At 36.9% G+C, this 26,160-nt stretch overlaps 1 protein-coding gene and 1 long non-coding RNA gene across 3 annotated transcripts in view; one reads left to right on the forward strand and one right to left on the reverse strand.

Annotated features, from left to right (window-relative positions):
• Nucleotides 1-1,525: 1,525 nt before the first annotated feature.
• LOC130095196 (uncharacterized) lies at nt 1,526-2,839 on the reverse strand. Its single transcript, XR_008808058.1, has 2 exons — nt 2,521-2,839; nt 1,526-1,752 (listed from the first exon to the last, which is right to left on the reverse strand). It is a non-coding gene; the product is annotated as an uncharacterized LOC130095196 (long non-coding RNA).
• Nucleotides 2,840-20,087: 17,248 nt separating this feature from the next.
• tdo2a (tryptophan 2,3-dioxygenase a) overlaps nt 20,088-26,160 on the forward strand; it is a 263,007-nt gene continuing 256,934 nt past the window's right edge. The window contains exons 1-12 of one of the 2 annotated variants that reach the window (XR_008808053.1): nt 20,088-20,199; nt 20,369-20,471; nt 20,798-20,888; nt 21,307-21,377; nt 22,471-22,598; nt 22,839-23,025; nt 23,225-23,332; nt 23,413-23,524; nt 23,613-23,670; nt 24,742-24,821; nt 24,997-25,087; nt 25,282-25,573. Coding sequence is in view for 1 of the 2 variants with exons in the window: in XM_056261864.1 (XP_056117839.1) it covers nt 20,165-20,199; nt 20,369-20,471; nt 20,798-20,888; nt 21,307-21,377; nt 22,471-22,598; nt 22,839-23,025; nt 23,225-23,332; nt 23,413-23,524; nt 23,613-23,670; nt 24,742-24,821; nt 24,997-25,087; nt 25,282-25,435 (1,218 nt within the window). In the remaining variant the exon portion in view is untranslated. Of the gene's footprint in view, nt 20,200-20,368; nt 20,472-20,797; nt 20,889-21,306; nt 21,378-22,470; nt 22,599-22,838; nt 23,026-23,224; nt 23,333-23,412; nt 23,525-23,612; nt 23,671-24,741; nt 24,822-24,996; nt 25,088-25,281; nt 25,648-26,160 lie in introns of those variants that run through there. The other variant, XM_056261864.1, reaches the window with a different exon arrangement.

Here is a 26,160-nt window from a genome sequence, read left to right on the forward strand (position 1 = left end):
GTTTTGCTAACTATTCCTCATATTTCTTTTACTGATCTTAACTTACAAATGCGCTTCAAGAGTTTTCATTTACGCTTCTGAAGGTTTCGTTTACGCTCCCTGAGTTTTCGTTCGCTGTTCTGACACAATTCTCTCGTGGGGGCGGGGCTAGTAGCAGTGTGTTCTCATTGGCTACTGAGTTTTTGATTGACAGCTTCTTGACCTGGAAGTGAAGACGCCAGTGTTGCGTTTACTTGTGTGGATGTGAGCGTCTGTAAGCGCATCTTTCTATTTAATTTTAGTGATATTAAGTTATGTTTGTTTTTGAATTTTATCTGTATTTACCTGCTGCTGCTACTACTTTGTCAACAGAAAATTTTAGGAGCGCAAGAGATCTCTTCAGTCTATTCAGGTGTAATTGTACATCAAAGTAGGCCTACTGTATATGCCTACTTAAAATATTGTGTCCAATGTTTTAGCAGAATATTTGTTTATTCCTGATGATTTTTTTGCATGTTAGGCTCTGATTAGGTTGTGCAAGAGAATAGCCTACTAGTATACGTCTGTGATTTATTCAGCCGTCAAGAAAGTTTCACTTCAACCAGGTAATCAAGGTTGGCAACCATGGCCATCAAATTTCTCATTGTTACCATATGCATTTACACCATCAAAATGTATGATCACTTAAATAAGAGGAATTTAAACTATGAAAATTACAATCGTGGCTTGCATGCTGTCAGATGATACAGACCTCAAAGGGCATTTCATTACATATTTCACACAAAGAATATTTTTGTTGCCATTTTTTTAATCATGCTGATAATTTTATTTATTTCATTTAGTTAATATTATCTTCTAATATTTAAAATGGTAAATATATTTGAACAATCATCAACAGGTTCAATTATGACTTATAAAATCAGTTAAATGAATTTAAATAAAAAATCAAATAAATTTACATTCTTTATTGTCACTACAGCATATACACAAGTATCAAAGTGAAAGTCTTGGATGCGATTATGTTGTGACAGAAAAGACCAGAATTCACAAAACATTAACTGCATACTATACATGTAATGCACAGTATTCTCATAATATACATACAAAATGCATAATTACAAAGATTTTTAAGGAAATAATCCATCTCTGTGAGTCCATATAAAAGACAAGTGGATTGTAACCCATGTATGACAGTTGGTCGGAAGTGATTTTTAATACGGTTTACATTATTAGTATTTTTCTTATCCTATTGTTTCACTCCAGAAGGCATTGATTCATCCACTGAGGTCGCATGGACATCACGGTCACTGTGTGTGGTTTTTAAAGCATCTTTAGGACTCGCAGAGATGGATTACTTTCCTTAAAATCTTAATTCGTATTTATCTGTTGAAAGAAAGTAAAATGCATCTGGGACAGCATGAGGGTGAGTAAAATAAGTGAGAATATTATTTTTGGGTGAACTATCCCATTCATATGCTGTTGGTATGCTAATCCATGATCAGCATAGACTAATAAGAATACACTGCAACCTCTTGTGTACTTGTAAACTGTGTTTGTTTTAATCTAGAGCTCCAAAGAAATTAAAATATTTGCTATTTTATAATATTAAAATAAAATACATCAGGTGTCTGAAGATCAGGATCCCAGTCATTCAAAGGTGATATGTCTGAACAAAGCAACATTATTGTCTGATGGAGACAGTTGATCTCTGGTATTATCACTCCATCCTCTGTCAGCATCAGAATTTTGTTTATGGAAAAGTTGCTCAACTCCCTGGAAAATGAGAAAGGAAATGTATTATAATCTAACAATACAAACTGCTTTGAACTCCCACATGCAGTAACAAGTTGCAGACTTAAATTAATTATTTCAAACAAATTATATAAATGTTTTAAGGGATTTTACAGTACTAAATGTTTACCTCCGAGTCATGCACCATTTATCATCTGTAATACTGTTGTGTAACCAGTAGATGGCTGTATAGCCCTATAAACATTTATCCATGGCTGTGTATTCCCTAGTTGCTGGATGTTTTCAGTCATAATTACTTGCATGTATTAGGGTTTGCATTTGGACATATATTTATTATTAAAGATTATTGAAAATGCAACATTTTTCTTTTTTGCATTATTATTGCTCAAATATGGACACAGAAAAAGCATTTTGTTGCATTTTGCAGAATAAATATTGCGCCTAGGGTGATACTTCAAAATAATTGAGTGTTTACATATTATGAATAGAGACATGGAATGTGGTCAAGTCCTGTCTCTCCTCTTTTAAAAACTCTGCATCGCAAATTAATCAGGAATTGGCTTTACATTGCCAAAGTTGAATCGGGCAGTGATTGACAGCGCTCTGGTCCAATGGCATCGGTCATTGTCTGATACAGTACTTTTTGTACTGTAGGCTACAGTACAGATACTGTACAGTACTCTAGCCCAATGTTGTTTGGGGTGGCAGGGGGAAATATGATCTAATCGAAGACTGTAATGTAACCGTATGTAACGTTAGATAAGTCATGTAATGATTGGGCTAACTTACCAATTAAATCAAGACGACACTGCTGTATAATGTTATGGGCTCTCACTGAGCTCTAATATGCCTCTCCACCTGAAAAAGCAAGTACTGTATTATAAATAGTATTAGTTTAGTATTAATTAATAATAAAAAAATAAATAATCTGACTTACCACGAGTAGGCTATCCAGTATTCTGATATCGACGATGACAAATTATATCATTTGTCTGTACTATTCCTTCTATAAGAAATCATCTCAACAATATAGTGTAGCAGTAAATAAATACAGATATAAACTTAATATCACCTAAATGAAACAGAAAGCTGCGCTTACAGACGCTCACATCCACACCATAGACTGTAAAAAATAGATCCACACATGTAAACACAACACTGACGTCTTCACTTCCAGGTCAAGAAAGCTGTCAATCAAAAACTCAGTAACCAATGAGAACACACTGCTACTAGCCCCGCCCCCACGAGAGAATTGTGTCAGAACAGCGAACGAAAACTCAGGGAGCGTAAACGAAAACTTCAGAAGCGTAAATGAAAACTCTTGAAGCGCATTTGTAAGTTTAGATCAGTAAAAGAAATATGAGGAATAGTTAGCAAAACATGCAGTGCGTTAAAAACAAAGTAAAAAAAAATTGCCTGCGATTCATTCTTTTTCAGTTTCAAAGATATTTTATTCAGTTTCAATTTATATTTTCATTGATTTCTTGAAAAGTTACGTTCATTTTTATCGGCACAAAAATAATTCCATATATTTCCCTTAGTTTTTAAATGAGAGTGGGGGATGGATAATAGAGCCTTGTCTGCAGATCTAAATCTGGAAGGTGGCATAGGAGTAAGAAGATCTGTTAAACTGGAAAACTGTCTGTCTGTTAATCGAATATCTCTTGAACCGTTAGTCCGATGGATTTCAAACTTGACAGGTGTCTTGCTACGGGCACGAGTTAGTGGAGTGCCGAGTGTCACGACTACCTGGCTCACAGTAGCAATGACATAGGGGAGACCACACCGTTTGTTAAGTTAAAGCAAACATAATTTATTAAACATTAAATTATACGATGAAATCATAATTTAAATCAATAAATGTAACAAGTCAGTAAATGAGAAACGAAATGAAACTAATCAAAAAGTGTGTTGCAGATCAGTAAAGTGTAGACTATGTGTAATGCATACAAAGCAAAAAGAAGTGGGATGATGCTGCTGCCACCAGCATGGAGACCCGAGCAATGCCGAGCCGCGCAGCACAGAGCAGACCAAACAACCGACAGGAGATGTTTTTAAATAGTCCCTCCAATCAGCTGTTGTCGGATGGACCTAAAACAAACAGCTCCCCCTTCAGACTGGGAGGAGAGAAACGGCCCAAACATAATACTATCCATGGTGGAGTGAGCACACCCAACACGGCAAAGCCGGGCGTGACATCACTCCCCCCACAAAACAGAGACCCATGTGGGACTCTGTAAAACTACATTCTACTCATTACCATTTCCCATAAACAATACTAAAAACAAAAACTATACCCAAAAAAACAATAAAATGTCTAAACCCATTACCCTTTTTAACCAGTATCCCGAAAGACTAAGGTTAGATTAAACCAAACTCTCGACCCCATTCATCCACCCCTTTAATACAACAGCCACTACAAAAAATTAACCCATACTCACCTCCCATAATCCCCCCCCCCTACCTTCCCACCCAGCAAATCCTGGCGCCTGGATAGCAATTTAAGAATGGAAAGACCGGAGGCAAGAGAGAAGAACCAGAGACTGGAGAAAAGATAGGCACCCCTTAACAGTCATCAAGAGCCCGTGACAAAGCATCAGCCATGACATTCTCAGACCCCTTGATGTGTCTAATAGATAGATTATAAGGCTGTAGAAAAAGAGCCCAGCGCATAAGGCGCTGGTTAGTATTTTGAAGAGAAGAGAGGAAAGTCAGAGGATTGTGATCAGAAAAGACCACCACAGGGTGTAACCCACCACCAACATACACATCAAAATGTTGGAGTGCCCAAATAAGGGCCAGGGCCTCTTTTTCGATGGTTGAATAGTTAAATTGGTGACAGTTAAATTTCCGAGAAAAATAGGAAACTGGTCTATCTATCCCATTTTCATCCTTTTGAAGGAGAACGGCACCTGCCCCTACCTGGCTGGCATCTACTTGCAGCTGGAAGGGCTCCTCCAACCTAGGAGCAGCCAAGACAGGTGCAGAACTCAGGAGAGACTTGGCGTTTTCGAATGCGTGCTGGCAATCAGCAGTCCAATTGAATTTAACTGAACCCTTCAACAGGTTAGTTAGTGGGGCAACGACAGATGAAAAATTACAGCAAAAATTCCTGTAATAACCTATCATACCAAGGAAGCGCATCAATTCTTTCTTAGTGACAGGACGTGGGAATTTGTCAATGGCCAGGACTTTCGCTCTCACAGGCCGAACGTTCCCTTGTCCGACCACCTTTCCCAGATACACCACTGTAGCCTGAGCAAACTCACACTTTGCTAAGTTAACAGTGAGATTTGCAGCCGCAAAACGTTCAAATAATGAACGTATGCGAGCCAGGTGGATCGTCCAAGTGTCTGAATAACAGACCACATCATCAATATACACAGCGCACCCCTCCAGTCCCACAACGACTCGATTCATGAGCCGCTGGAAACTAGAAGGGGCGTTGCGCAACCCAAAAGCCATTCTCGTATAAGAGTAGAGACCCGACGGCGTAATAAAAGCAGAGATCTCTTGTGCCCTAGGAGTAAGAGGAACCTGGTAATAACCTTTAAGCAAGTCAAATTTGCTCACATAACGAGCCGCACCGACTTGATCAACACAATCTTCTATCCTAGGCAGTGGATACGAGTCTGGTTTTGTTACACTATTCACTTTTCTGTAATCCGTACAAAATCTGTACGTATGATCAGGTTTTTTGACTAACAAACAGGGCGAAGCCCAGCTAGAGTATGACTGTACGGCAAGACCATTTTCCAAAAGATATTGGACACTATCATCCAGACTTTTACGCTTATCAGGACCAGTGCGGTAAAACCTCTGACGTATTGGCTTTGCATCACCGACTTCTATGTCATGCTCGATTAAAGTTGTGCAGGTCGGAGTATCTGAAAACAGACATGGAAATTCAAAAATTAAAGCTTTCAATTCTTCCCGCTGTTGCAAATCCAAATGATCTAAAACTCCCTCTAACTTGCCCAACGTCTCTGAATTATTTAGACGAGCATGCAGCATGGAATCGTCAGGGCCCTGCACATCATCCTCTAACTCTGGAGAGGCTACCGACGTGCTTGCCACAACCAAGACAGACGATTCACCCTTACAACTAGGTGACCGTGACGATACATAATATGGCTTAAGTAAATTGATATGACATAACTGTGTCGCCCGCCTACGGTCAGGCGTAGCAACCACATAATTAGTCTCTGACACTTGACGAACCACACTGTAAGGCCCTGAATACTTTGCCCCAAAAGGAGAACCAGGTATAGGCAACAATGCCACAACCTGATCCCCTGGACTAAAGACACGAGCTTCTGCTTTACGGTCATAATTTTGCTTCATTTTTCTTTGGGCATCAGTCAAATTTTCGGTTGCCATTTTACATGCCAAAAGTAACCTGCGGCGGAAACCATACACATAAGTGGACAAACTCTTGGGTGGTTCATCTGAATCCAGATCACTTGACAACACAGACAATGGGGTACGAACCTTGTGACCAAATACCAGTTCATTGGGACTAAAACCTGTGCTTTCTTGCACAACAGCTCTAGCCGCCAACAAAAGCCATGGTAATCCATCCTCCCACTCCCGTTTCATCTCTATGCAATATGCACGCAAAAGAGACTTAAGAGTGGCGTGGAATCGCTCCAAAACCCCCTGACTTTGCGCATGGTACGCGCTACTCAAGTTATGCTGGATACGCAGCTGTTTCAAGGCTGCTGCGAACGTTTTTGATGTAAAATTTGAACCACGATCACTTTGAATGACTCTAGGAAGTCCAAATATTGAAATAAACTGCGACAATGACTTCACCACAGACCTTGTCGTAATGGTCCTCAGAGCATACGCAGCAGGATAGCGAGTCGTTTGGCACATGATGGTAAACAAATAAACACAGCCTGATTTTGACTGGGGTAAGGGGCCCACACAATCAATGATCACATGCTCGAAAGGCTTACCAACAGATGGAATAGGCTGTAAAGGCGCAGGCTTAATGACAGCATTTTGCTTACCTGCCACCTGACAGACATGACAAGTTTGAACAAACCGTGAAACATCCTTCTTTATCCGTGGCCAGTAGCAATGTTGTAACAGTTGATTATATGTTTTCCTTACCCCAAAATGACCCGCTGTTTCCCCATGAGCTGTTTTTAGTGCCACATCACGAAACTTTTCAGGCATCACCACCTGCAAAATTTGATCTCTCACATCATTTCCCACAGTAGGTGACCACCTTCTTAGCAACAAACCATCCTTCACAAAATAACAGCGATCTAAATTGTCATCTACAGCCAACTCAAAGTATTTCTTTAAGCTTGGATCACTCTTTTGAGCCTCAGCAATGTCAAAACGAGACAAAGGTACTGGTAACTGCGGAATAAATACCTGAGCAGACGTGTGCTTGGATACATCAGACGAGTTTACATCCTGCTTATTCGCCATAGCGCGCGTCACAGCGCACGCTGTAAAAACATCTGGAAAATCTTTTTGACAACTATCTGACTCATCCAATAAAGAAGCTCCAATCTTAACCACTGGAGGTGGTGAGACCTGATCAGGAAAAACACGATCATGAGCAAAATTATTACCCACAATCAGATCAACTCCCTCTATAGGTAAAGAAGGACGCACCGCAATGGTTACATCCCCATTCACAAAACCAGAAAACAATTGAATTTTGTGCAGCGGCACTGGAAATGACTGGAGACCAATTCCCCGTATTAAAACACAATTTCCTGTATCAGATTCAGACGAGAAAGGCAAGACAGATTGACAAATGAAACTCTCTGATGCACCCGTATCACGCAGAATTTTCACTGGAACGCGACGTGCGTCTCCAACCAATGCCACAAAACCCTCCGTAACAAACGGTGCATAATCCGTTATCATAGATGCAGAAAATTCAAACTCATCACTCTGTACATTACCTTTATCAACTGACACAGTACATTGTGCACGATCCAATGTCTTTTCTGGAATTTTCTTATATTTACTCCCTGAGCGCACACCGGGAACAGATGAGGTACAGAGACCAATTTTTCCTCCATCAACCTTCCCCCGATTTCGCTCCAATAACACCGGGCAATTTTTTTTCCAATGATTTTTCCCAAAACAGTAATTACAGTCGGTTTTAATATCGAAATCTGATGGTTTACCACGTGCACTTGAATTTGAAAACACAGATGTGTCCGTATTACCACGACTATAGCGACGTTCTTTGTAATTAATGTTAGGACGCGGACAAAAATCACGAGCTGGAGTCTTGTGTATGAGAGAAAAATTATCAGCAAGAACAGCAGCATCTGCTGCTGTTTTCACGTGATGTTCGCTAATATAAGTAGCTATGCGATCAGGCAATGTGTTCTTAAGCTGTTCCAATATTATAATATCACACAACTCATCAAAAGAATCAACCTCTTCAGCTGTAAGCCAACGATGAAAAACACTGGTTAATTCACCAGCCCATTCAGCGTAAGTCTGCTTGTCTGACTTTTTCCATGATCGAAAACGCTGTCTATAAGCCTCGGGAATTAACTCATAACACTTTAAGACAGCTGTCTTAACGGATCGATAGACCCTCTTTTCAGAAGACGGTAAAGCCACAAATGCCTTCTGAGCACGGCCAATTAACGTAGTTTGTAACAATACAATTTTATCCTCATCACTCCATTTTTGCTCAGTAGCAATATTCTCAAATAACGAAAAAAACACATCTGGATCGTGCTCATTAAATTTAGGCAGAAACTTAATCATACCGGCCAGGCCAGATTGCTGCGATTTGCCAAGCTTACCTTCAGCTACTAATTTCAGCCTAGTACGCTCAATCTCACGTTCCTGCTCTAAATTTTTAAGCCTTTCCCATTCCAACTCACGATCCTTGTCTTTCTGTGCAGCTTCTAACCTTTTAAGGTCCATTTCGTTATCAAGCCTTCTTTGAGACAACTCATCATCTAATTTTTTCCTTGCTAATTCTTGTTCCAATTCCAATATTTTTTTTTTTTCTTGCAAATCATGTTGTAGTTTTAACATTTCGACTTGCTGTTCAAATGTTAATATACTGGATTTTGGCTGTGGGTCCACAAACAAACTCGGAGTGGGCTCACTATCTGAACTCGACTCTCCCTGACCATAGCGCTCCGGCAATTTCTCGTCAGGTAACACGTTATTGTCAATCAAACACGCACGAATAAAGTCAAGCAGCTCATGCTTCTTAGCTCCCCTCGGCAATGTTACATCAATTTTATAGTGCTTAGCCACACTATGCAATTGTTTAATTTTCACCGCCGCAAGCAAGACCACTGAAGGAGCAGCCAAAAACGCCTCAAGTGTACTCATTATTACAACTTAAATTACGAGTCACCCATCACAATCAAACCAGGCTATGGTCTATACACACCCAACAGCAATAAATCCAGTCAAATAATCAAAACTAAACCTCAACGTCTTTCGGGTTACTAAACAATTCCAACCACACAAATTACATCGGGTGAAGCGGAATGCAGCTCATGTTACAGGACAACAACGGAGTTTCCCCCTAAACATTTACCCCCCTACTATTCTAACCTATCTTCACACTAAGTCCAAGAACAAGGCTCATTTACTCACCAATACCGATGGAATCGTACTGTCCCGACAAAAGTCAATTCAGCCGGTGCTCCACGGCGGTGCCCTCGTTCAGACTTCAGTGACCAGCAACCTAAACCCACAACGCCTAAGCGCACTAATTGGGGATAAAACAGGCTCCGTAAACTGTCATCCTGCAACACAAGTAGACATACAAACACACTTCGCCACTCAAACTCAACAAACAAACTATGGTTGGCAAAAATTGCTCTAAACTGCGCAAATAACCTACTCCCAACTTTTTCACAACCAAAGAACTAACTTTTAGCGATCAACATACTAAAGTAACATTAAATTCATTAACTGAACACCCGATGCGGAACTCCCCAACAAACAATCACAACGCACGCGTGCCAGCTGATTAGACTACTATCAGCTGATCACCGGTACGTGTCATTCACAAAATGTGAACCAATGACGTAGCACTACCCACGCAACCCAGCCTACACAATATTGCGAATTATAGTAGTCTACTTACAATTCGGGATCCAAATGGCTAGACGAGCCCCCATATGTCACGACTACCTGGCTCACAGTAGCAATGACATAGGGGAGACCACACCGTTTGTTAAGTTAAAGCAAACATAATTTATTAAACATTAAATTATACGATGAAATCATAATTTAAATCAATAAATGTAACAAGTCAGTAAATGAGAAACGAAATGAAACTAATCAAAAAGTGTGTTGCAGATCAGTAAAGTGTAGACTATGTGTAATGCATACAAAGCAAAAAGAAGTGGGATGATGCTGCTGCCACCAGCATGGAGACCCGAGCAATGCCGAGCCGCGCAGCACAGAGCAGACCAAACAACCGACAGGAGATGTTTTTAAATAGTCCCTCCAATCAGCTGTTGTCGGATGGACCTAAAACAAACAGCTCCCCCTTCAGACTGGGAGGAGAGAAACGGCCCAAACATAATACTATCCATGGTGGAGTGAGCACACCCAACACGGCAAAGCCGGGCGTGACACGAGTTTGACATTGTTTGGATTAGAAATGCAAAAGATGTTGTTAAATATATCGGTAAAAGAAGCACACATTGAAGTTGTGGTTTAAAAATAAACATTCTGTCAGCTAAACATTAAGTCAGCTACACTGTTTACTTCTGACATAAAAAAGTAGCGATTCTTTTCGAGAAATGTAGCGATTCTTTTCAAGGTTGTTATTATACATTTATTACAACGTAATTATAAGTTTATTGCAGTGTTATTATACGTTTATTACAATGTAATTATATGTTTATTACAATGTAATTATACATTTATTACACTGATAATGTTGAATTTACTTAATTTTATTATGTCAAGTGGTTGCACAAAATAATTCTGCTTGTTAACATCAGGTGTCTTTAATAATGATCAATCATCACTCAATTAATCACTTAATTAGCTCATTAACTTTAACACTTTTGGGTGTTAATTTAACACTCATATTTTAACACTTTAACACTCTTGAGTCTGGAGCCATATAAACTTCCAGGAGAGTTAATTTAACACTGGAGTTTTTGCTGTGCAGTATGTAGAAATTAAACCATTAAATGGATATGGTTGCACATAATTCATTTTAGTGCACTGAACATAAAAAAAAAATTAGCAAAATCTACTCAAAATAGTTTAGCTGAAATTATGAATATAATTAATCTGAAATTACTGAAAGAAATTAATACACTCAACTTAAAAAATATATCTGGATTTAGATACATTTATTTTGTGCAACCACTTGACATAATAACATTAAGTAAATTCAACATAAAAAATGTTTCACTGCAAACTGCAAGGAATGTGAAGCTACGATTAACGTTAACATTCATAAAACTAATTGCTTTTGTTCGGCTTCCACAAACTAATAAATAAGTCTAACAAGACAAACACTGAATTCACCATGCATTTACACTTAAGCTGAGTTAACTTACTAACCTTACACAGCTCGCGTTAAGCTAGTCGCTGTAACATTATATAAAAAAAAAAAAACGTAACATTTTTGTCTATCAAATGTTTTAAAGTGTAAACAGAACCCTGTTTAAAGGGTAACTAAACCCTAAAACAATTTTTTTAGTCAATGATCTGTAAGACTGGGGCTTTATTAATGCTGTTCGTTGATTCAAGTAATTTGTTTGACATTTGGGTATAAAGTGTTAATTCTACAATATATGGTGTAAAAACGTCTGAGTGCTGCCCTCTTCAGGTTGAACGGTGGCTACTGCAGTTGAATGTTCCCTGTGGTGTTGTGGTGCCCTGTGACGTAAGAGGGCAGGGGCGGACTGGCCATCTGTGTGATCTGGAGTATCACAGAACGGCCCACCACCCGCCACACACACAGTCATAACCTGTTTTTTCCCCCCACTAATCTGTTTCACACTCCAGTACTGTAGGTGGCAGCAATGCACCTTTAAGTTGGATGCCAGCGCGGAGCATTATCAGCTCGGCCCAAAAAAACTGCGATCGCGGCCGAAGCAGCTGTGCGGACTGATCTCGATCACGCAAACATTATTACACAGAGTTGCGCGATCCACTGAGAAGCATTTCAATTCAGCGCAGAATTCTCTATCTCTATTATAAACCCACAGATGGCTGTGATTTAAGCTAGTTAAAAGCCAGATTAAACAGCGCTGATATTCTCAACATCTTGACGCAAAAAAACAGGTGAATTGTTCCAAGAACAAACCAGTTAGAAGACATTTCACTCCACAACTTATGAATTAACTGTAACTTAGTAAAACAAACTTTTTTGGCAGAAATGTGCCTGTATTCATATTAAAAATGCTGTTATATTAATAGTCATGTAGGCCTATAAATGTAGGCTATTAAATGTAATGCAGTAATGTTTTTGTTTAGAAGTTATGGCAGTTTATTTATTTATTTTGCATTAAATATTTATACTAAATGTTTATGCTACAATAGGTTTTTAGAGAATAATATATATATATATATATATATATATATATATATATATATATATTACAAATTCTTCACCAATTGTTGAACCAGAATATCAAGATATTTTATTATTTCGCATATGATGGTGAAAAATAAAAAAGTTAAAGTTAAAAGTAAAGGTAAAGGTAAAGGTAAGGTAAAAAAACACCACCATGTTATATGTATAATAAAATTTTTTGAGTATAGCCCTTCTTGATTATTTTATCCCTTAAGGTAGCCCTCACACACAAAAAGGTTGGAGACCCCTGGTATATAGTAACTAAATGTTTTATAATTACAAGTTTGTGTAATTAGGGTTTCTGTAGCCAGTGACATTTCATTATTTGTATTTTATTTTCAATGCAGATGTAATGGCATTGTACATTTTTTTTGTTTTTATTTGAAGACTGAGGCTTCATTAATAAACAAAACCCCAATTGTCATCATTGTTTTTGAGATATTACTTGCTGTGAATACCTTGTCTGATATAGGTTACAGTACTGTGGCATAGTATCAGGACATCCTAGTGGCTAGGGGCGAATGGCTGGATGATGGGCCTATTTGGGAGAAACTCCAGGGCTGTTTTTTAGCCCCAGTCCGTCCCTGTAAGAGGGTACCAGCTAACCACGCCCTTGCCTACAGAGAGATGCGTCTCAGGTGCACGCCCCCACAACCAAACTTATAGTTGTGTCCGAATTTAAATACCTCTGCATTATTTTAGATTCTAACTTAACTTTTAAAAAGCATGTTGAAAAGGTGGCTAATACCGTCAGATATAATCTGGCTAACTTTAAACACATAAGGCCATACCTAACCACAGAGGCGGCCAAACTTTTTATGCATGCCATGATTTTTTCTCACATATCATACTGTTTCACAAGCTGGTCACAAGCAAACATTACAACTCTTAAACCAATAGAAACCCTTTATAAACAAACTTTAAAAATATTAGATCAAAAACCAATCAACTATGCCCACTGCCATATCACTACTAAATACAACCTATTCAATTTTAACAGTTTCTTACATTATCTAGATGCCTGCCTCATTTTTTAAATATTACATGGGCTTGCACATCCACCACTGGGTGAATTTATACAACAGAAGAACAGCAGTGGCAGGGCAACTAGGGCAGACACCAGGGGAGACTGTGTTGTACCGTTTAGACGTAGTAAGTTTGGCCAAACAGTCTTCTCCAACACAGTCTCATGAAAGTGCGTATCTATACAACGAATGTTATTTCTTGTGTCATTTATAAGCCAAAACTGGTTGTTTTTGAAAAAGTAGCGATTCTTTTTGAAAAAAGTAGCGATTGTTTTTGAAAAAGTAGCAATTCTTTTGAAAAAAGTTGCGATTATTTTTGAAAAAGTAGCGATTCTTTTAGAAAAAGTAGCGATTCTTTTTGAAAAAGTAGCGATTCTTTTTGAAAAAGTAGCGATTCTTTTTGAAAAAAATAGCAATTCTTTTTGAAAAAAGTAGCAATTCTTTTTGAAAAAATTAGCGATTCTTTTTGAAAAAATTAGCGATTCTTTTTGAAAAAAGTAGCGATACTTTTTGAAAAAAGTAGCAAAACTTTTTGAAAAAGTATCGATTCTTTTTGAAAAAAGTAGTGTAAAAAATGTAATTATACATTTGTTACAGTCTTATACATTATTATTTTGTTACATTATTCTTTTTGAAAAAGTAGCGATTTTAAAAAAAAGTAGTGGTTCTTTTTGAAAAAGTAGCGATTCTTTTTGGGAAAGTAGCGATTCTTTTTGAAAAAAGTAGTGTAAAAAATGTCATTATACATTTGTTACAGTCTTATTCATTATTATTTTGTTACATTATTCTTTTTGGAAAAAGTAGCGATTCTTTTTGAAAAAGTAGCGATTCTTTTTGAAAAAAGTAGTGTAAAAAATGTAATTATACATTTGTTACAGTCTTATTATAATTTATTACAATGTAATTATACATTTATTACAGTGTTATTATTAGGGATGTGCACGAATATTCGAATTTTCGAATATTCGATCTGTAATTATTATTCGAAAAATAAAATACTATTCGAATTTTATCGAATTTATGAAGCCGTAGCCTAAATGCTTTGCTGGCCGTAAATGCAGTTAATCCCTGATAAATCCCAAGCACTAACTCGCAGTTATAACTAAATCCTCTGGGTGGCGCTGTGGTGCGTGTTTAACAAGTTGTTTGTATTTGATCACATAATGTCGTCGTCGTCTGCCTCGCGAAGTTTGGAATTAGACTACTAGTTGAAAATTATGTTACTAAATGATCTTACAGAAGGGAATGACTTTTGATCAAATGAATTAATTAATCTGAGTTATAATATCATCAACACAATGAGAAATCACATGAAATCCAAACAGCAGGCGACTGAGGAAAGACAGCTGTCCATCACTACGACTGCAGGTAAGCGCAGCTGTAGCGCGCGTGATCCGAGAGATGATAACTTATCTAATAGCAAAATTATTTTTTTAGACATATACTTCCCTTAAGTTTCATTGAGAGAGACACGTTTAAGAACAGAAAACGCAAAGTGCTGTTAGAAACTTATAACACCGTGACCGTTTGTGTCTCTGAATCGTCTGTCAGTGCAGCGCGTTTTCTCACTCGAGCATAGCACTAAATTGCTGGCGGCGCCCCTGCATGTGGACATTATTGTTTTTCTCAACATAAACGTGAAACAATATACACGATAATCATGCTGACTCGAGTGTGTGTGTACGTTCTGTTCGATATCTGGCGCAGTCTGCTACTCTGCTTTATTAGGCGTTTTTTTCCGCTCGCGCTGCTTGAACTTAAATCCTTTTGTTATTTATATTTTGTTTACACATAGGCCAACTGTTTAATGTTTTCAACTAAAAGAAAACTTTAACATATATTGTAAGCTTGTTGTGCATTGCCTAATCGTAAGCTGGTTAAGAAATGGTGACAAAAGCTTTTTGAAAAATGTACTTAAAAAATAACGTCTTTTTCGTTAAATGTCATTTAAATAGGCTAAACGAATATTCGAATATTCGATTTCTATGAGCCCGAATATTCGAATGCATTATTTTTGAAAAATGCCCATCCCTAGTTATTATACATTTATTACAATGTAATTAGGCCTATACGTTTATTACAATGTAATTATACATTTTATTAGTGTTATTATACATTTATTACAATGTAATTATGTTTATTTCAATGTAATTATATATTACAGTGTTAGTATACGTTTATTACAATGTAATTATACATTTATTAGTGTTATTATACATTTATTACATTATTATTTTGTTACATTTTTTAAAAAGTAGCACTTTTTGAAAAAAGTAGAGATTCTTTTTGAAAAAAGTAGCAATTCTTTTTGAAAATAGTAGCGATTCTTTTTGAAAAAGTAGTGTAAAAAATGTAATTATACATTTGTTAGTCTTATTATACATTTATTACAATGTAATTATACATTAGTGTTATTATATGTTTATTTCAATATAATTATACAGTTATTACATTGTTATTATACATTTGTTACATTATCATTTTTTTTACATTATTCTTTTTGAAAAAAGTAGCGATTCTTTTCTGAAAAAGTAGCGATTCTTTTTTAAAAGAGTAGCGATTTTTGAAAAAGTAGCGATTCTTTTTGAAAATGTAGCAATTCTTTTTGAAAAAGTAGCGATTCTTTTTGAAAATAGTAGCGATTCTTTTTTAATAAGTAGCAATTCTTTTTGAATAAAGTAGCGATTCTTTTTGAAAAAAGTAGCGATCCTTTTTGAAAAAGTAGCGATTCTTTTTGAAAAAAGTAGCTATTCTTTTAGAATAAGTAGCGATTCTTTTTGAAAAAGTAGTGATTCTTTTTGAATAAAGTAGCGATTCTTTTTGAAAAAGTAGTGATTCCTTTTGAAAAAAGTAGCGATCCTTTTTGAAAAGTAGCGATTCTTTTTGAAAAAGTATCGATTCTTTTTTGAAAAAGTAGCGATTCACTTTCGAAAAAGTAGCGATTCTTTTTTTGGAAAAAGTATCGATTCACTTGAAAAAGTAGCAATTCATTTTTTAAAAAGTAGCGATTCACTTTTGAAAAAGTATCGATTCTTTTAAAAAAAAAGTAGCAATTAATTTTTTTTTAAAGTATCGATTAATTTTTTTTAAAGTAGCAATTTAACTGAATCTGTAAGTCAGCTACACTGTTTAATTCTGAATATTATATTTTATATTGGTGCGCTTAACGTTATCGTTTTCTCAGAGTTTAGGCTCCTGTGTAATAGTAGCCTAGGCTATTCAGTAACTCAAACATAACATACCAAACCAACAATTACTAAAAACACACAAAAACTGATTTTGCACGGGCATTGCACTGTAACTAATAGTATTGGTGCACATTCTAGTTGTTGTATTACTATTTTAAGTTAATGTGTACAATGTACTAGTGAACTACTTTTTTCTTGATGGAAGATTTAAAAAGTATCCAGATAAAATTATAAAATTATCACAAGCACTATTTCATGGCCAAGTATTCATTTATTTGAACAATAGCCAATATGCGGGATAATGTACAGTCAGTTGATCATTACAGCAAAATAAACCCAGGCATGAAGACATTGCTAGGAATAGTATACTACAGAAACACAATTTATTTGCATGATTTAGCAGAAATAGTAAGAGTATCCTAGTATGCAATTCCAAATTTAGCAATTATTCCTTACATCACGTACATTATATATATATATATATATATATATATATATATATATATATATATATATATATATATATATATATCTTTTTCTTTCACTTTTCTTTTATGTAAGCATCTGAACCCCATTCATGACTGTGAACAACTACAAATAAATACAGCATGAACTTTATCAATTCTATAGCAAGAGGGTAAAGTGGAACATGAGATTACATAACACAGCTGTTCTTTTTTTTTTAAGTGAGGCATTACATAAAGCCCCTTTTGAGCTGGAGCTTTCTGCGGGTCCCACGACTGCAAATATATTCTACTAGAAAGCTAGAGAGGCACGTAACAAACCCCCATTCTCAAACAAATTAATTGAAGCTGGGATGAAGGCCCATTTAATGGAATGCATAAAGGCATAAATGATTTTAATAATAAGCATTGTGGACTTAATTTTATATTTAAGAGACACAGTGGACTTCCTATAGGAAATTGCCATCATATTTACTACGCAAGAGTGAGCGAGGCAAGGTCTGATGATGCCACCAACACCACTGTGTTGTTTTAGTGCAGTGCATGCTAATGATATGCAAATGCACTGAGGAAAAACCTTCCCTGGTTTCACCCGTATTAGCCATGGTCTCTGTTTTCTGCTTAAATCCGAGATGCACCATGCTGTTCAGCCCCGACTCCTCATTAACACTCCTCAAACACAACATTTATGCACAATCAAGTCCCAGCAAACATATACTTCCCAATGGGTTGGTTCATTTTACATTTGAGCTTATTCGCACTCAGTTTTAATGAATCCCTAAAATAACACTGGTTTATGAAGGTCACCCGATTGCACATAGTGTCGTCTCCAACAGCCATTGTTGTTGCTTTTGCCTCAAGTGGCAGATTTGATGGATTAGCCAACTCTTCTCAAAAGGTGTGAAGACAGTGACGCCCAATCCTTGTCACAGACCGCTCAATATCAGCAAACTCTGGCGCCCGAGCGAGCAGTGTGTTTACAAGGACACAAGACAAAGACAAGCCTGCTGTCTGTCTCACACACACACACACACACACACACACGGTCCCCTGACTGCCATTCCAAACCCTCTAACCTTTCACAATCTGTTCTGGCTAGCCGAGTTCACCTATCACCCACAGTTCAGCTAAAAAGCATGTATATTTACACACAACACATAGGCAGATCATCAAAGACTCTATAAAGAGTTTAAATATATATTAGACTCTCTCCAATATTAGCTTTTCCAAGATAACGCAGACATACATGACTCAACTATGAAATAATTTATGAGAACAAATCAAATGTCACATGACTTGCATTTCATGTTGAATGCCATTGTTCGAAACTTCACTTCTGCATCCATTACACACAGAATTTGATCTTCAAAAATCCAAAAGCATCACAGAAGAACAATGGAGAGTGTGAGCAGATGATTTATTTAACAGGACTGACATCAAACATTGTCATTAACAGAACCAAATTTAGTGTGGCAAGCACCACTACATAAAACTTGATAAGAAAATATCATACAATAGAATATATTTCACATCAGGGTTGGGTCGTTTGAATTTTAGCAATTCACATTCTGATTCTGTCTATCAATTCTGATTCTTATTGATTCCGATTCTAATCAAATCCCAGTTTCCATTCCAGTAAGATAAAAAAAAAAAAAAGTCAAACATTTAGATATCAAACATATTTATTCTGTGTCTTTCGGCAAATAGCTGAATTCCATGAACAAAAATCAACAGCCCAAAGAACATTTACACAAGGAACTTTTTAACCAAAATACCACGGCAAAAACAACTGGACTAACTTGTATACATTTCAAACATTATTAAAGACAAGTAAACAGTCAGTAATAAAATAAGAACTAATAAACAAATTATCAATGGCACAAATAAACACAACTGTTCAAGTACCAGAGGTGTAAAGTCCAGGTTCAGAAAGTAAAAGTCCTCCTCAGTATTTTGTTCCAATCACCTGGATATGCTAATTAGCACAGTTTCTCAGGAGATAGAACTAATTAATGAAATCAGCTGGCTGAGTTCATGGGACTTTTACTTTCTGACCCCTGGACTTTACATCTCTGTCAAGTACAGAAATTGAAATCAAATGTAAAATAACTGCATAGTTTTCTTTTTATAGATCAAATATAGATTAATCCTTATTAAAGTTATGCTATTCAGTCAAGATCAATGAGTGATTTTCTTTTTCTTTTGTTCTCTGATTAACCTTTATGACAGACTATATTAGGCTGCTGTCACTTTAAGACCTAACGTGCAGATCCAATATACTGTTACACAGCATTTTCTTTCTCAACTGTTTACGTTCACTTAAGACAAAACCGACTGTTTACGAGAATATTTTAACATAGTTTGTGTGTATTTGGAAACACACACACACACACACACAGGAAACAATAAGCAGAATGACAATTTAAATTTTATTGCAAGTATCTGATTCCTGACCTTTACTAGGCTATATCTGATTCCAGAATTGATTTTTTTTTTATATATATATAATTTTTAATATAATATAATTTTTTTATATTTAAATTTTTGTTAATTGAAATAAAGCTGAAATAAAATAAAATATAAATATTAGATGAAAAACTTAAACAAAAAAATAGAAATATTATCTTGGTAACTAACTGAAATAATAATAATGGTGGTCATAATAATAATAAATTACAACAGGACATCAATTACTAAAACTGAAACTAAAATATTTAGTTTTATTATACTGTTAAAAATGACAAATGCACATAGTAAACACAAAAGGTAAATGAAAAATATTGTAAAACTATGTAAAAGGGCTGTTCAGGGGCAAAACAAGGTGTAATTCAGTCTTTCTTAATGGCAGTAAAAATAGGAATGCTCTTGAAATTCTACTGCCTAAGTCAATCTAAACCCTTTGACGTGATCCCACATTTGTTCAATTTATGTACAAATGCCCTACTCATAATGTTATCAAGTTCTGTTTCAATGCACCTGTTTCAGTTCGATTTCACCTAAGATAAGAACAAGACAAAGTACAACATGTCGGCCGGGGTGAACATGGCCAGAAGGGAGGTGGGATGGATCTAAAGATGATTGGTCAGTCAGCATGTGGGGAAAAGTTATAAAATGCGTGGACATCCTTGAGAACTGACAGTTAAAAGTTGAGTAAAAGAAAGCAGTCCAGCTTGACATATTATCATTTCAGCCATGAGTGGATGTCCATATTTTCAGAAGAAATTCTTGTATGTATTTACAGCTTTCAACATTTTTAGATATTTGAGATTATACAGCTAATCCCAAAGACACATATCATCACTACCATATCTGAAATCAGTTAGAACACAAACCTACGCTGAATGTTGCACACTAATGTTTCTGTGTTTTATGATAATGTGTTTGATGGAAATACAGGTCAGCTAGTAAGCAGCATCTGAAAGAAGATGAGAATGATGATTCTCAATCTGGAATTAACAAGGCAAGCAAAGGAGGTCTTATCTATGGTGACTATCTGCAGGTAAACTTCACATTAACTCATGCATATTAATGACATTTTCATACATTTTAATAAGCATAAAGCATAGCTTATCCTAAAATAGTTCATGATTAATTGGTGAGCAGTCCTCGAATCTAAAGTGTATTTGCGATCAGAACACCATGTGATTCTTTCTAGGTTTCCAAATGAATAAATGCTGGAATCAAATTACATGCATCTCAGATTGTAATGGCAAACAGTGATGTAGTTCGTTTTTTATGTTCTATTTTAAATAGACACACTGAGTTTGGTTATTACAGACTTTTTTGGCTTGCTTATCATGAAACAAAATGTTCTCTCATCCCCAGCTGGATAAAATAGTGACATCTCAGATGCTTCAAAGTGAGCTGAAGGGAAACAAGATCCATGACGAACATCTGTTTATCGTCACACATCAAGGTGAGGCACACAAAAGCTAAACAGCCTTTGGGCAAATCAGTCTTCAGCCTCTCTCCAATGAACGCTCCCAAAGCACGACAGAAACAAAAGCTCATTTCCTTGTTTAAACGCTGAATGTTGACAAGTTTCACTGCAACCAAAAATAGGCAAGACTAAATCAAAAGCTCAAAGCTGAATGTAACCCGCCACATCATGTGAACAATCGTCTACAATCCAGAATCCACCACAGTCACACAAACACACATAATCCATACATACATTATCCATAAATACATGCTTTTTTCATACAGTGTGTCATAAAGGTTCATTAGAGAAGCCCAGAGACCAATGTCACTGCACTTCTGTGCATTTACCGCGAAGCGTAATGACTTTTCATATGTAACCTGAAGAAATGATTAACTTGTTCCTTCTGTCGCAGCATATGAACTGTGGTTTAAACAAGTTCTGTGGGAGCTGGACTCGGTGAGAGAAATCTTCATCAGTGGACATGTGAGTTGCCCAAATACAAACAAGATTTGTGTTAGCGGGTCATGAACAGCTACAGTTATCAGATTTAGCTCCATTTTTCTCCAAACTTGAATGGACTTGCTTTTAATGAATGTAATAAGATTAACATTTAATAAGCCACCTATTAAAAATGTGTTATAGAGAATATCTATATGAGAATATTACATCCAATGAAGGTTCAGGCTGACAGGGAACAAAAAAGAGATTAGCAAGAGATGATGAATGATTTACATAAACATCTGAAAATAAAACACTAAGTCAGCTCAATAGCTCAGACAAAATCAGGGCAAATATTTGAATATTATTATCCGATATTTTGTGCTATACTGCATCACGTACAAAACCATTCAAAAGTTTGGGGTCATGTTTTTGAAAGGGTCTCTTCTGCTCACCAAGGCTGCATTTATTTGATCAAATAAATACAGTAAAATTCTATTTGAATATATTTTAGTGGTATTTACTCATGTGATGGCAAAGCATCATTACTCCAGTCTTCAGTGTCACACGATCCTTCAGAAATCATTCTAATATGCTGATTTAGTGCTCAAGAATCATTTCTTATAATCAATATTGAAAACAGAACGGTGTGCTGCTTAATATTTTTTGTGGAAACTGTAATACTTGTTTTTTTTTTAAGATCAGCATTTATTTGGAATAGAAATCTCTAAAACATTCTAAATGCCTTTCCTGTTGCTTTTGATCAATTTAATGTGTCCTTGCTGAATAAAAGTATTAATGGTAAACCGGTCATGCAAATGTTTTTTTTTTATATATACCCCTTTTGATGCTATACTGTATATGCTAGGGTTTTATAAGGATTTTTGGGATACTTGTCAAAGCGGCGCATATGCATGCTTCTAATGGAAAACTCAGTTCATTTATCGTTTGTGGGCCTTTTGGACAATGATAAACAGCCCGAGCCTTCAGTTTTATGATATATGTAGTTCAGTTGAAAGAAAGAATGCACACTGCAGCATGAGGCTGCCACCTTCAGTCTAGTTTAAGATACTTCTCTATAGTTAAATGTCCTGTCTCAGGGACTTTATAAAGACTAACTGTACTGCTTTTTCCTCAGGTACGTGACGAGCGAAACATGCTCAAAGTCAACACTCGTATCCAAAGGGTTGTGATGATATTCAGACTGTTGCTCGACCAGTTCTCTGTTCTGGAAACCATGACTGCCTTAGACTTCTACGACTTCAGGTAAGGTTTATATATTTCTCATTATGACAATGAAAAGCAATTCCTGAAAACAAGTTTTACATTTCCTATAACAGCACTGGTTGAGCAAAATTGCTGTTGGAAATGTACTAACACTCAAGAGACTGGATATAGCTAACTCAGTAAATAAGCATTAGATGGCACTAATTTGTTAAATCAAAGTCAATGGCAGTTTAGCATAATTGTATTTAGCTGGATTGATCTGTGTGTTTTTGTGCACAGGGAATATCTCGCGCCGGCTTCGGGCTTCCAGAGTCTGCAGTTTCGACTGCTGGAAAACAAGATTGGGGTCCCACAAAACCAGAGGGTCCCCTACAACAGAAGGCATTACCGGGATAATTTCCGTGACCAGGAAAATGAGCTGCTCCTCCACTCAGAGCAGGAGCCCACGCTTCTTCAGTTAGTGGAGGTAAACCTGGGAAATCACATTATAAGATCAGCCATGAATACTGTATTAATCAACGTAATCGGGGAAATTCAACACTTACTGGACTTCTTTGTGGGTTATTGGTATTCAGAGAGGAATAGTGGTTACATGGACAATTTATATATCAAGTCAGGATTAATCTGGCGTTTAACATTTCTCATAAGCAATCAATACTTTTCAGCAATGGCTGGAGAGAACGCCTGGTTTGGAGGAAGATGGCTTCAATTTTGGGGGGAAACTGGAAGCCAATATTTTCGAGGGGCTCAGGAGAGAGAAAGAAAATATAGAGGTTTGTGGAGGATCCCTGGATAATTCTGTGCAGTTCTCAAATCGAAGTTTTAAGTGATAACTCATGTTTCTTCTTAATAGCAAAAACCAGCCTCGGAGATGAAAGAGGAGATGATGGCCGAGCTCATTAAGCAGAAAGATATTTTCTCATCGCTCTTTGATGAGAGAAGACATGATCACTTACTAAGCACCGGTCAGCAAACCTCTCGTGTGTACAGTGTCAATGTCAAGTGCCACATCCACTAGCAGTTACAGTGGGATATGTTGTTCTGTCTGTGCAGGACAGAGGAGGCTGTCCTATAAAGCACTGCAGGGAGCCCTGATGATATACTTCTACAGGTACGTCTAAGAGGACCTGCTAATTTAGTACTAAGATGCTGTTCTATCCAAAAAGAGATCGATTCAACTTCAAAGTAAATGTTATGTTGTATACACAATCATTCAATACTTGAATTTATTTGATCAAAAATACAGTAATTTAAAATAACAATTGCATATATTTGAAAATGTATTTTTTTTTCCTGATGTATGTCAAAGCTGAATTTTCAGCATTATTACTCCAGTCTTCAGTGTCACTAGCCTGGTTAAAACCAGACCATTCTCAGTTGTAACTGAGTTATGGTCTGGCAAAGCGTCATAGACAAATCATTTCCAGAGGGGCGTCACCAACGGAGGTCGCGGATAGACCTAAACCCAATCAGAGCGATGAAGGAGATGACGTATGCAGAGCGGCGGAGAAACATTGTGAAATACTCTGTGTTTCTCTGAGTGTTGTTCTTTGCTCGGTTTTTAACAAAAAGGAAACGTTCAAATCGCTTAAAACAGACGCGATTCGAACGATCGCTGATTCGAACGAGTGGTGTTCGACGGCGGCATCCATCTTGTAATGTAGGCTACAAAATCTGCTTCAAAATCCCAGCGCTGTCGTCATCGTGTAAAGCCCGCCCCAACGTTTTTGATTGGTGCCGCGATTTCGACGGATTGGAAATGGGCTTGAATGAGCTCTTTGCCAGACTAACTTTCAGAGCAAATCTAAATTTGCCGGAAGTTGTCTGGGTTTTCACAGGCTACAGTGTCACATGATCCTTCAGAAATCATTCTAATATGCTGATTTGATGCCCAAGAAACATTTCAGATTATTGTAAATGTTACAAATGTTCCTTAATATTTACAAATATTCTTTCAAAACCAGATCTGGTACAGTGATGGTATCGGATAAGTAATCAGTAATAACATGGTATTTATTGATATATTTCTTGATGTCATTGTATTTAATTATATATATATATATATATATATAGAGAGAGAGATTATCCAATGGTACTTCAAAGAATACCATGGTTCATTTCCTTTTGATCGCTTGATGAAGAACAAAAATCTACTCACCAACTTCTCACCGTCTGTTCTCAGAGAAGAGCCTCGATTTCAGGTTCCTTTCCAACTCCTGACATCATTGATGGACATCGACACCCTCATGACAAAATGGAGATGTATGTGACACCTCTGAAAACAGCTTTAGAACTGCAAATAAATCTGACCTTAAACACCCTGTAGGGCAAAGCCTCTTAGAAGCGTGTCAACACTGAACAAAAGGTTTTCTTCTGCATATCAATAATGCATTCATTTTTTACTTCCTGCATAATTTATACCCGAATTTCCCCCTAGACAACCACGTGTGTATGGTGCACAGGATGATTGGCAGTAAAGGCGGCACAGGAGGCTCTTCAGGCTATCAGTACCTGCGCTCCACTGTCAGGTAGGCCAAATAATCTGGGACAAATCCAGATGAAGCACTCTGCATCTGCTGGAATTATCCATGTGAAACATAATGCTAAATGAAATGTGAATTGGCAGCAATATGCAAGCCATCTCCTGGAGACGAACCACTCAAACACAAGTATAGCCTATGTATTGATATGCCTATTCATGAACCTGACTATGTTCTGCCAGTGATCGCTACAAGGTGTTTGTGGATCTGTTTAACCTGGCCACTTTCCTGGTTCCGAGGGAGTGGGTACCTAAGCTGGACCCGAGTGAGCACAGCTTCCTGTACACGGCCGAATGCTGCGACAGCTCCTACTGCAGCAGTGATGACTCAGACTAAACAGATGGAGGATGAGGGAAGGATGAACAGCATTTACAGAGTACAGAAGAAGAAAAAGCTTCAAACCTCACAAGTCTCCCATCACCAACGTTTGTCACTAAAGTCTTTTTAAATGTTAGAATGAGAGGCTACAAAGCTGTGCTGATTTTACAGGTGTTCACAAACGGAATTGTAAGACAGCGTCAACAAAAATAAAATCAGTGACGCTGTTATTGCACTTGTTTATATACTGTCAATATAATGTAATATTCTAACATCTGTGATGCGATCTGGCAAAACCTGTCAGATGTCGCGCTGGTAACTTACGTTTTCAGTATGGTGGCAAGCTGAAAAGACCCGATAGCACACGCACATCACAGAGATGTCTATTTGATGTGTGTGTTTACATCTGGAAGATATATTTTTTAGAGTGTTTGCTCATCTGCAATACGCCTATAGGACGTTTCCTGTCAGATGTCAAATAGACGTTTAGAAGATGTCTTTACGATGTAATGATTTAGAATGTATGTTAAACTGATATCTTAAAGATGTCTATCAGATGTTAGTAAACAGATGAAGTGATCTTTAACAGACATCTTGCAGACGTAAGTGTGTGCTATCTGAACACGTACTGCGGAGGTGAGAAAAAAACCCACTACAAAGGCAGTTCACCTATCAAAATAAACCATATAACATCTAGAATAAAGGTATATCAATGCACTTTTCCCGCCAGTCCTGTGTAAACT

This window comes from Rhinichthys klamathensis, unplaced genomic scaffold, assembly GCF_029890125.1.
Source record: "Rhinichthys klamathensis goyatoka isolate OS25496 unplaced genomic scaffold, OSU_Roscu_1.1 h1tg000186l_1, whole genome shotgun sequence".
NCBI lineage: Eukaryota > Metazoa > Chordata > Actinopteri > Cypriniformes > Leuciscidae > Rhinichthys > Rhinichthys klamathensis.